The 12,664-nt window shown below is 32.0% G+C and overlaps 1 protein-coding gene across 3 annotated transcripts in view; it reads left to right on the top strand.

Moving 5' to 3' along the window:
• Nucleotides 1-12,664, top strand: part of FEZ2 (fasciculation and elongation protein zeta 2) — a 46,843-nt gene that overhangs the window by 27,184 nt on the left and 6,995 nt on the right. For 2 of the 3 annotated variants that reach the window (XM_023494619.2, XM_031951264.1), the window contains exons 6-7: nucleotides 8,467-8,547; nucleotides 11,168-11,243. In XM_023494619.2, coding sequence (XP_023350387.1) covers nucleotides 8,467-8,547; nucleotides 11,168-11,243 — 157 coding nt within the window. The remainder of the gene's footprint in view (nucleotides 1-8,466; nucleotides 8,548-11,167; nucleotides 11,244-12,664) is intronic. The other variant, XM_012539864.3, reaches the window with a different exon arrangement.

Below are 12,664 nucleotides of genomic sequence, written 5' to 3'. Positions count from 1 at the left end.
ACCAATTAAAACACTAATAGCAAGAAGCAATCATCACCATAAGAAAGATTTAAATTCTCCAAATCCTTCTGATACATTTGAAGAAATTTATTTTATTATTCATGATTCTACTAGTATATAAATTATAGGTCATATATATTACCTAAATATTTTATATATTTAAATGCTTCTTTTACAAAATATTTTTCAACAGATTAATTACAGTATCATAGATTTAGAATTAGAAAGTGACTTTAAAACTCATCTAGCTCCAATTCCTTATTTTATGGGCTATTGAAACTGAGGACTTGCCCAGGATCACACAGATGATAATTGGCAGAGGTAGGATTTGAACACAGGTCTTTTTATTCCAAAACCTGAGTTTTTTTGGTTCACCATGTTTCCCCAGTTAATAGCCACAAGAGATATCAGTTGTGAATAACTACTAGAAAGTGAAAGTATATTTTTGCATGGAATGGGATGTTATAGAGATAGTTCAAAAAATGAGATTCTGTTTACTTTTAAGCATTTAATAATTTTGGAAATAGTTTTGTTAATAAAACATGCATATCTTAAATGTTAGGAAGATTTTACATAGACATATAAATTTATTGTCTATTAATACATATTTTTAAGAGGTGGTCAAAAATTCCTTGTTGCCAGTGGTACAGATTTGGTTTTGGATATTGATATTTTTCATAGAGCACTCCTAACTTATGATCTGTTTTCATTATTTTTGCATTATTTAACAGATTTCATCTTAATTACTGTTTGTCAGATAAGTTTTACCATAGTCCAAACAAAATATTGGCAGCAACAAGTCTGTGCAAAAGCCATGACATAGTGCATGGCTTATTCTAAAAGATGCTCAGAAAAATCAGACATAGTTTGATGTAATGACTAGTAATGATCATTTTATTCAATCCTTAAATGACTTTTGAAAATACTTAGTGATAATTTAATTTCATTATAAAATTTACTAACAATGGAATAAAATTTTAAAATGTACTTTAGAAGAAAAAAAGGATAGACTGGTTTATTCCAATTAGATCTTTGTTCAAGTTAGGTCAACAAGTTTTGAAAATCTTATTACCTCTTTTTTTTTAATTCTAATGGAATACTTATAAAATAGTATTTCTTTGTTTTGGAAAAAAAATCTCAATACCTTTATCTGTAAAGTCTCAATTCAGTTTTCTGACTTTTGCTGAGATCCAGGCTTTGAAGCATATGTGAAGCAGTTTGTTTTAACTATATCTAAAAAATAACTTCAGTTTAATATAAAAACTTTTTTATCTTCTTGTAAGCCCATTGGTTAAGTTAAAGATGAGTATGCTTCTTTGTTTTTGTTTCAAAGTAATTTTCCATACATAGAATGTTCTGATCATTTTGAACATCCTTAGTTATAAACCCCCCAAAAAATCCAGGAAACTTAAAATTTGGCATTTGAAAATTATATCATTTAAACTTTATTGAAAATAATTTGTATTGCCACACAGTAATAAATCATAATTTTATTTCGTTATTTTCTTCTTATAATTTTGAACTCTTGGGTATAGAAAATGTTATTGAGGAAATGCTAGAGAGGTTAGTCTGTTTCCAGGAGCATTTTGGTATCCCTTAAACTTATTTCTACTTAAAATTTTAGGCTTAAAAAAATCTGGTATGACTCCACTCATAGAATTTGTTTATTATTAGGAAATTGGAAGTGAGAAAAAGATATGATAGCAATAATATAATATGTATCTATTGACCCATTTTCATCTGTCTTCATTTTTTTGACCTAGATCAGGATGCTTTTCAGCATAATGGTATGTGTATGCTTGTGTGTGTGTGTGTGTGTGTGTGTGTGTGTGTGTGTGTGTGTATGTGTGTTTCTGTGTCTGTGAGATCTTCTCTTGGTATTGCCTATCCCTAATCTTACACTGTATCAGATTATTCTTATTTTTAAGTTTTCATGGTGTTTTCCATTCTCTCTCTCTCTCTCTCTCTCTCTGAAGGACCTGGAATTTCCTAAGATGTTTAAAGTTTAAAGTTTAAAGTATTAAAGTTTTAATATTTTTGACTGATTTTAGAGGTGTCACAGATTGTAGTTTCTATTCTTTAAAATTATCTTCAGTCTTTTAAGTTCAGGATCTCAGCTAGGCGAATCCAAAATACTATTTTTTTGTGGTTGAAGAAAAAAGTTAATCAAGTTTTAAAAACTTTTTTCAAAGAAATTTTTTAAATTTCCTTTTCTAATTTTTTCCCCTAATTTTTCTAATTTCCTTTAGGAGTAGATGGTTATCTGGCAGGTTTAGATATTAAGGAGAATTCTAACACTAGAGTTTTCACTTTTAGAGCATTTATATGTAGACTTGAAGATCTTGGAAAATGTGATAATTCCTTCTAACTTGGGATTTTATTGTCTTTGGTTTTTATATCTTATTTATACTCGATTGTTTCTAGTTTTATGGGGGGAAAAAACAACCACCCAAAAAACAACCAAACTTCCTGTGAGTGACTGATGATAATAGTTTAAGGATATACTCAACTAGGGAAGGAAGTGGTCATTAGGCAATTGTGCCCATTCTCAAGTCTGAATAATATTACTTAAAACGCTGGATCAAGCAATTAACTCCCACAGTCTATATACTATTATTTCTTTGGCATCTTTTCAGTAGTGGGATTAGTAATTAGATAAATATTGTAATGTTTAATCATTTCCCTACTTCTTAACATGGTCTTATCAACAATTCCATTCTGCAATGGGATATATTACATGGATATTCTATTTGTTTTGTGAGAAGAGTAGTAAAAAAAGTGATTGGATAGATTCCAAAAAGAAATAGGTCCATATCTTCACCAGCTTTTAACTCTGTGTAAACTAAGCCTGCCATTCATATTTTTCCATTTTAATTTTGAAAATGGTTAGTCCACATTTCATTAGAAAAATGAACTTCTAAAGATTCGATAACCACTGAATAAATTGATTTTTCTATCATAGCTATTACTGTCAGTTATTTTAATTAAAATTTACAACTTTATTTATGTATAGCCTTTACTTTGTTTTGTGTTTGTAACCTTGAAGCTTGGTCTCATCAGTGTTTGAATTTTCTGGGTGAGCAGATCAGATGGTCAGCTGAAAAAAATCCAATTCATTGTATTCTTTTATTATTCATTCTAGCACATGAAACTCTCATGTAGATTAAGCCATTCTTGTCACTCAAAAGAACCATAAGTATATCTTGGTGCTGTGTTGGTTCACAAGTTCACAGCGTAAACCTTCTTGAATGGAGTAAAGGCTACAAGAAATAGTTGACCTGTTTCTTTGAATTTTGCCATTTTTATTTCAATTGCCTCGAAATTGAGGGTGGGGGGAAGGTAGAAGGAAAGATAACATCATTTCATACAGTGCTTGCTGCGTGTGACTTCATGTGACAATTAAAAAAAAAATCTTGTTTTTACCAGTTAAAAAATCTTGTGTGGAGCTCTCATTTTACTTCCTAGGATGGTTTTCTTAAGACTTACTTAGGACAACCTAGGATATTATGGTGATTTGCTTTTTTCTTCTCCAGCTCATCTTCCAGATGAGTAAACTAAGGCAAACAAGGTTGTCATTTGCCCAGGACTGTGAAAGATGAAATGACTGAAGAAACAAAGCTTCACTCTTCTGAGCATAACCATTTATTAAGTAGTACGTAACAATTGCCCAACTTTGCTTTGGCCTGGACCCTGGATATACAGGGAGACAGACTTTTATACATTAAAAACAATTAATCAAATAAGGCCAAGTAATTAAAAGGGAACAATACAGCATAATATAATCTGGTTTCTAGTTGGAAGAAAGATTAGGGACTTGAAGTTGAGAGGGGGAGAGTGAAGAGATGCATTTCCCTAAATTTAGAAAAAGAGATATCCCATTCCCCGTAAATGTCCATAAGCAATGAAGGAAATATGGAAATAATTACTGATTGATCAGCATGGGGCCAGTTGAGATAAGAAATGTGGTTGCTTTAGATATACAGTTGTGAGAAAACTACTATCATTAATCTTTGTATCTGACCGGAGTTTTGTTCAACCTAATATAGGTTCTTAGTTAAGAGTATCAATTCAGCAAGTAAATGTGGTTCAGTTTTCCAGCCATATGGGGCTACGTTCAAACAGTATGTTAAGTTTTTTTTTTTAATCTTTAATTTCTGCAATTGAATAAAATATTCTTAGAAGATAAAAGTTGAACTAGACTCATATTGAATAGACAGTGAACTGAGCTAGCTCCACAATCACAAGATGGCGTCAGTATGGTTCAGTCAATTCCTAAAAATAACTACTTGCTATCCTGATTCTTTCAGTTTCCTCAGGGTTTACACAGCTGGCAGTATTTGAGATTACATTTGAACTCAGCTCTTCTTGACTTCCAGGCCCAGCACTCTATCCATTGTGCCACCTAGCGTGGGTGTATATACTGCAATTGTTCCTATTCTCTGTGCTGGAAATAAGGACTTCTAACCACATTTTGATCTTGTATTTCTTGACCAATGTTTGTTTGTTTGTCTGTTTTTCAATAATGTCCACCAATTGCTGTTTGCTTTCATCATGGCAGTAGACATCATTGATAGATTGGTGCCATGGAAGGGCTTTTTGCACTTATGCAACTTCTTTTTTTACATCGAGGCCATAGGGCCTGTTATGGCTTTTGATGAGAAAGATTGTATCAGGGATGGAGAAATTAATGTCTGAGTGGTCCTGGACTAAATCTTGATTGTTTAAGATAGTCTCCTTCAAAAAGCTATAAAGTTCTAACAACTTCTTTGGGTAAAAAAATTGCCACTAAGTATTCTCCCTTACTTGTGATCTGCTCCTTGAAAGAATCAACTTTGAGCTTTATTTCTTGATTTACTGTCAGCCTCTAGGACAATGCTAGGCTGCATACAGTCTGGTGGGAGCTTTGAAGTGGGAGCATCAAGAAATGAAGCAGATTTTAGTTTATATTGGGCCTCTATTGGCCTACTTGCATCCCTAATTTCTTGTTCCTTTCTACTATATTAATATTTCCCTCCCTGCTTGCCTGTCTGGCTTCCTAAATGTCTTGTTTGTTGAAGAAGAGAAGAGAACTGAGTCTAAAAAGTATGGGCTAGTGAATTTGATGTTACTTCCTGGCAAAATCCTAAATTGGATCACTAAAAAAAAATTATTAGTGAGAAGTCCGAAAAGGAAGTGGTAGTTATAAAAAATTATGTTGTTAGTAACAGCAGGTTAGCCAGAACAATCTTATATCCTTTTTTTTTTTTTGGCCAGGGTTATTTAAACTTATTATGGGAATTCTTTATATACTATTTATATAGATTTCAGCAAATAATTGAAAACTATTTTGGTTAGACAATTGGATGGATTTTGAATTGGTTGAACTGTTGGATAAAAAGAATAGTCATTGATAGTTTAATATCAGCTTAAAATGGTTGAAGCTATGGACTCCAGGGCTTTAGGATTTTGGTAGATCCAATCTAATTATATCTAGCTGTGATCTGGCTATTACAAAAACTGTTATAATCTTGTTTTACTTTTAAAGAAATATAGCTTTCAAAAATAAGGAAATGATAGTTCCTTTCTACTCTGTCATAACTCATCTGGAGTATTATGGAGTATTAGTTTTGGATTCCACAGATCAAGAACATTTCTAAGCTATAAAGCATCTAGAGGAGAGCAGTCAGACTGTGAAGAATTGTTATGAGGATAGTTTGGAAGAACAGGGTATATTTATCCTGGAAAAAGAAAAACTCAGGGTAAACGTAAATGTGATTTTCAAATATATGAAAGGCTATTATGAGGAAGAAGGATTAGATTTGTTCCATTTGGCTTTTGGAAAATGAACCAGGAGCAATGAGTAAGAGCAAAGAGCCTGATTTAGACAGTGTTAGAAACAATTTCCTAGTAACTAGAGCTAACTAAAAGTGGAATGTACTGCTTTAGGTAGTGAAGGGTTCCCCCTCAGTGGTGTTCAAACAGAGGATGGATGGCCACTCATATGATTTAGTGTAGTGATTCTTTCAGGGTTTAGGTTGTACTAAATGGTCACTAAGGTTCCTTCCAACTTCCAGTATATCCACTCACAATTCCACCAGGACAAGGGACTATTGTGTAATAGAAAAAATGTTAGACTTGGAAGTCAATTACTTAATCATTCAAGAACATATTAAGTGCTTGCTTTGTGCCAGGCACGTTGCTAGATACTGGAGATACAGAGAATGAAACGATTCCTATATGGGAGTTTACATATGAATGGATTAGGCAACAAATATGTATACATTTATACAGAATAAATGCAAACCTATTCTAAATAATTAAATATAAGGTAGATTGCAAGGGAGGGCACTAGCTTTGAAGGAGATCAGAAAAAGATGTGCTTGAGATGTATTTTAAAGCAAGAAAGACTCTGAGCCAAAGGCATGGGGATTGAATGTAGCCTCTACTACTTACTTTATGACCTTGGGCAAATAATTTAAGCTTTCCCAGCCACATTTTCCCATGTTTGTAAATATGGGGTGGAACTAGATGATCTTTAAGACCTCTCCTTCTCTAGATTCTGTGATGCTAGGTTATTTTTTAGGCTGTTACACGAAGGAGACAGGAAGCCAGCCTAATAACATGGAAAAGTTGCTATGTGTATATTGGGGTGTGAGGTGGTAGAGGGAATGATGGGGAGTAGGAGGAGAGACAGAGAATTTGCTAAATTAGGAAGCTCCATGGGTCAAATTTCACAGGCAGATATGTAGGTTGTCTTCTCTAAAGAGGGTTATCTTTTTTTTTTTTTAATAGCCTTTTATTTACAGGTTATATGTATGGGTAACTTTACAGCATTAACAATTGCCAAACCTTAAAGAGGGTTATCTTATATAGAAAAAGATGAGCTGCTGATTTTCTGCATCAAATCCCTTACTAGCCTCATTGTGATTGTTGATGAGCCAGACTCATTTCTGTGTACATTTTACTCTCTGGCATCCTATATAGAAATTGCATTTTTTTTTTTTTTAATCAGAGAAGCAGCTGCAGTAGTGAAAAAGGCACTGGATTTAGTTTCAGAAAACAGGTTTGAGAACTTGATTAAATCATTTGTTTTTTTCTGATCCTCAAATGTAAAATGAAAATAATATTATTTGTACTGTAAAATGAAAATAATATTATTTGTACTACTTATCTCAGTTGTTTTGAGAAAAAAAGATATACATTAAAGTGTTTTGTAAACCATAAAATCCTGTTATTTCATTATTACTGGTTAATATGAAAATTTATATTTGTTTATTTTAATATCATTTTTGATACTCCAAATTATCTTCCTGATCCAGGTGTTAACCACTTACTAAGGCTAGAAAATTCTAAAATCATATCATTTTGGTATAGGAATGAACTTTAGATATTTATTTAAACTTCCTTATTTTATAGATGAGGAAAATCAGATATTTAGCAAGGTTAAATAACTTGTGGCTGGTCACATAACTAAGACAGTGAAGAGCCAATACTGGATTAAAAGTTTCTTGAGTTCAAAGATTCAGTCACCTGTTTCTTTTATTTTCTTTGTAAGATAGGAATTGAGTAAATGAATGTGTTGATTGACTGATGTTTTCCCTTGACCAATAAAAGGAAAAGAAGTCCTAGAACTACCAGGAATTGGCTTTCTTTCCAGGGTTCCATTTTTAAAAAATCACTTATTCTGTAGGATTCTGGCTGATGTGGCTAAGTCAAGGGCCTTCAGGCATCTTAAAAGCTTTACTACATTCCTGATTTAATTTCAGGTTGGTTATGAATCAGATTAGATTGTTAGGAAAAACCTCAACTTGCCGTTGGACAATGTATTTCAGGAAGTCAATTCTAGGCAGTCACAGTTTACTGATCAGAGTAGGCTAGGGCTATTTTTCAGAACTTAAATGGATGTTTAAGACAGGTCTACGAAATGTGTTCTTTCTCCAAAAGCATATCTAATGTTGATAGTTCCATTTCTCTATTGAATTGAATGCAGCTTTTATTTTTCAATATCCAAATGGGTAAGAAGCAGTAATTAACTTCCCAAATAAGATTAACATTTGACAAATGATATTCGTCTAAACTTGTAAACTTTACTGGAAATGTGCATACTGTTTTGGTTTTTGGAATTTTGGCAACAATAGAAACATTTTGAAAATATTTAAACATTTAAAAATATTGCTTTGATAAAAATTACCAATTAACTTAAAAATTGTATTCAGATTAAAAAAAATCATAATATTCCATTTAAAATGTTTCCTTGTAATAAATTTACCTGGCAGCAGAATCAGGTAAAATATTCATGGAAATGTTTGCTATTTTGAATTTTGAAATTGAAATCACAAAGAAAGGATGTTATTTCTGAATAAGTAGTGGCATTTTTCTAACTGCATGTTTCTTGGACACTTATGCCATCATGGTGAATTCTTACTAATAGTCTTTGAACTTCTTTCTCTGTCCTTTTCTTCCTGGCCATATTTTTGCTGCCTTTAGCGCTTCAGCATGGAAGGGATCTCAAATGTCATTCAGAATGGCTTCCGCCACACCTTTGGGAATTCGGGTGGAGAGAAACAGGTGCTCGGTTATCTTTATTTTCCTTCATTCTCTGCTTGTTGCATCTCTATGTAAGTCAAGATCTTGAAAGCTGTTAGTTTTATTAATTAACTAAGACTATTACATAGGAAAAGTGGAAGGTCAAGCATATTTCTATACATTTAATTCTGCAGAATTTCTCTTGAGGGAGAAAATTTTCAGGTTAGAACACACACATACACACACATATAGGCTTTACATTTACTGTAGAACTCTAGTCTTCATGATTAGCCTTAAATGTTTATGCGCTATTTTAAAAAGCTAAGTAGAAGGTGCTATTCCCTTTATGTAAAGAGCTAAAGATAACATGACCTTGTTTCATCAGAAAAAAAAAAGTCAAATGTTACAGCCTTTATTGTTTGATTTGACTTTTGAGGTAGTTTTTCCACAAACATCCATCCATCTATCCATATATACATTTTTCCTTTTAATTGTATTAAAAGAAGACACTAGGACTTAGCTATATGTAGGTCATAGTATTGAATTTATATAGCCAGCCATGCTGAATTAATTCTGATGAGTGAAGGTTGGAGACATGGATCATCTAGGATCATCAATGAGCTTTTTATAAGGATCAGATTTGCAAATGTATAGCTTATTAATAACATTTCAAATTTCTCTTTTCTAATATAAAATAGCCCTTTAAATATAGAAGCAGATTTCCATTTATAATAGATATGTTTAATCTATAATTTTAAGGAGAAAACTTATATTTAGCTTGATTACTTGAGAAAATTAGAGTTAGCCTTAAAGTTAGCTCAAATATAGTTCTAGATGTTCTGGAGTCAGAGCCCAAGGGCACTTTTTTTTTTTTTTTTGGTGCTTGTGGGAGGCTTGCATGTTTCTTATATACTATTCAAGAAAGAGTGGCAAGTTCAGGTCAAAGAGGTCCTGTGGGAAGTCGCATGTGTATGGTTTAGGATGGAGCTGAATATAGAAAGGTTGTTAGCTTACCCCATCTCTCAAGGTAGTTCCCTCATTCCCAAACTGATTCCATTCCCAGAATTTGGATCAAATTTTCTTGAAAGATTATACTTGAGTGGCATATGTATACCAGAAAGTTTACTGCACTGCACTGAAATAATGGGACATCAAAATGGTACTCTTTTATCTTATATGTGTATGTTTTTAAACAAAGGAACACCTTCAGATGTGTCATTAAGCATTATTGTGGTAAAGTCCCTTTCAGAAAGAGGGTTTGTTGACCCTTGAGGGGTTTCCCTCTAGGACATGGGACAATTTGAATTGCTTGCTATTAAATAATTTCTATCATGTCAGTCATAGCTTACAAATAGGATAGGAGAATTCATTGCTAGTGTACATTGTGAGAGATGCAGTGAGGTATATTAAAAGTATCATGGTAGCATGGTAAGGGTCAGAGAAACTGCATTCAAATCTTTCTTACTTCCTGTGGGTCACCTTGGGGCAAGTCACTTAACTTCTTTGGGCTTCAGTTTTCTCATCTGTAAAATGAGAAGGTTGGATTAGAATTGGGGGTTAGGGATGGGGAGCCTTATTTCTGCCAAGGGCCATTTGGATATTCATAACATCAAAAATTATCAGCTGATAGACGTCAAGCCTTGGGAGTTATTCTACCTAGCTTTTAGCTCATCATTGCCTGCCTTAGCAAATGATTTTGCTCCTTACATGGTTTGCAGGCTGGATGTTCCATATCCTTGGATAAGATGATCTCTAAAATCCCTTTTAGTTCTAATTTTTTTTCTACTTTAGTGTATGATGAGTAATTGGTCTGTCAACTTAATGAGTACCAAGTAAAAGTTGAAAATCAATACAAAGATTTTAGTCAGAATAAGGAAAGTAAATGATTATTTTTTTAAATTTTGTGGATTTAAGTTATTACTAACAAGCATATGATTTGTCTAAAAAAATGCCTGTCCATTTATTCCTTTATAGGTAAACTGTTCTTATGTCTTTCTTTCTCTTTTGTGAACTTCATGTGTTTTTAACTACGTACATAATTTAAGTAATAATATGTCATTAATGTTTAAGAAAATATATTTATATTAGCTTTTGACAAGTACTGATGTACAATGTTTTTGAAGTTTTCAAAACTTTTATTGTTCAAAAGAAAAAGTAACTGAAATTAAGCAAGAAAGGCAGAATACACACGGTATTAATATAAGATAGGGTTATAAATTTTAGGGACTAGATGGATTAGGGACTAGTTCTGGGATTTAATTGATTTAGGAAGCCTTCAGTTGAGGAAAATTCACCTATTCTGATTAGTGTCTTCTTGTAACTAGTTTATGCAGATGCCTTGAAATATTTTATTGAATATTTGCAAGGAGAATGAGACAAACTTTAGCTTTAAAAGTGAACAAATGGTCTTTCTATCCATAAGTGAATTTTTAAATAATAGAAATATAAAATAGATTTTTCCATGATACAATAATGGTTTTGTAAGAAATTGATTTAGTTAAAAATGAAAAATAGAGTAGTACAGTTTAATAAAAAACTGCATATATTGATTATTCTAGCAATGTGATAATATTATGGAGTAATTAGAATTTTTGGTAAATGTTTTTTTTTTTGGCAATTAAACATAATTAAAGAAAATAATTCTTTACTTTTCACTTGGCAGTACTTGACAACAGTCATTCCTTATGAGAAAAAAAATGGACCACCTTCTGTTGAAGATCTTCAAATATTAACAAAAAGTAAGCAAAGGATATTTTAACTCTTAACTTCTTTATTCCTTTTGATTCCTAATATATTTGTTTTCATTTAATGATATTTTTATGTCATCTGGAAGAAGAATTTCTTAAGTTAAGAGTGAAGAGTATCTACCTCTGCATCTAATTATTAAAACTAGCCAGCTATTGAAACTAGCCAGCTTAGTTCTTTGCTCTCTGGTAGTATACAGATTTACTACTATATCTTTAGTTTTAGATGATTGGAATTTTTCTATAAGAGAAGGTATAAAGCATCTGCTATAGATAGGGCTCAGGATTTGTCTTTTTTTTCCAGAGAAGAAAAGTTTCTTAGAACTCTTGGGAATGAAGTCTGGTAGTATTTTAAATTTTTTTTCAAAATGTATTTATTTTTCTCAATTACATAAAAAAAAAAACAAAAACAATTTTTTTTAACATTTAAAATTTTTTTGGAGTTCTAAATTCCTTTCTTCCCTCTTTCTCCTTCTCCCCTCTTTGAGAAGGCAGACAATTTGATATGAATTATACATATTCAGGCATACACAATTTGTTTCCACATTAGCCATGCTATAAAGAAACCCCAAAAACAGACATCCCAAAAAATCTCCAAGAAAAAGAAAGTTAAAAAAATAGCTTCAGCTTGGATGCAAATAATCAGTTCTTTCTTTGGAGATGGGTAGTATTTTTCAACATATATCCTTATCTTCAAGCATTTTATATTGCTGAAAATAGCTAAATTGTTTACAGTTGGTCATGTATAATATTATTGTTACTGTGTTCAATGTTCTTCTGATTCTGCTCAATTCTTTTTGCATCAATTCATTCCCAGATCGTTCTGTCTCTTCTACTTGTCATTTCTTATAGCACAATAGCATTCTATCCCAATCATATACTATGATTTTTTTCAGCCATTCCTCAATTGATGGGCATTCCCTCATTTTTCCAGTTTTTTTTTTTTTTGCCATCACAAAGAGAGTTGATCTATTTTTGTATACATATATCTTTTTCCTTTTTATTTTTATCTCTTTGGGATACAGATCTAATTGTAGTATTGCTAGGTCAAAAGATATGCAGTTTTATAGCCCTTTAGGCATAGTTCCAAATCTTTTTCTGGAATGACTAAGATCAGTTCACAACTCCTTTGACCATTTATCAATTGGGGAATATCTCATATTCTTATAACATATATTTTTTGACTCATTTCTCTGTATATTGAGTAATGAGACCTTTTACAGAGAAACTTGCTATAAAATATTTCCCCTAGTTTCCTGCTTTCTTTTTAATCTTGGATGCATTGTTTTTATTTGTTTAAATTCTTTTTAATTTATTGTAATTAAAATTATCCCTTTTGCAATCTATAATGCATGTTCTTTCTCTCTCTCTCGTTTGCTCATAAATTTTTCCCTTTTCAGAGATTTAAGTAAAAT

This window comes from Sarcophilus harrisii, chromosome 2 (assembly GCF_902635505.1).
Source record: "Sarcophilus harrisii chromosome 2, mSarHar1.11, whole genome shotgun sequence".
In the NCBI taxonomy this organism is placed as follows: Eukaryota; Metazoa; Chordata; class Mammalia; order Dasyuromorphia; family Dasyuridae; genus Sarcophilus; species Sarcophilus harrisii.
Note: the sequence above shows the minus strand (reverse complement) of the source record. Positions and strands in the feature narration are given on the sequence as shown.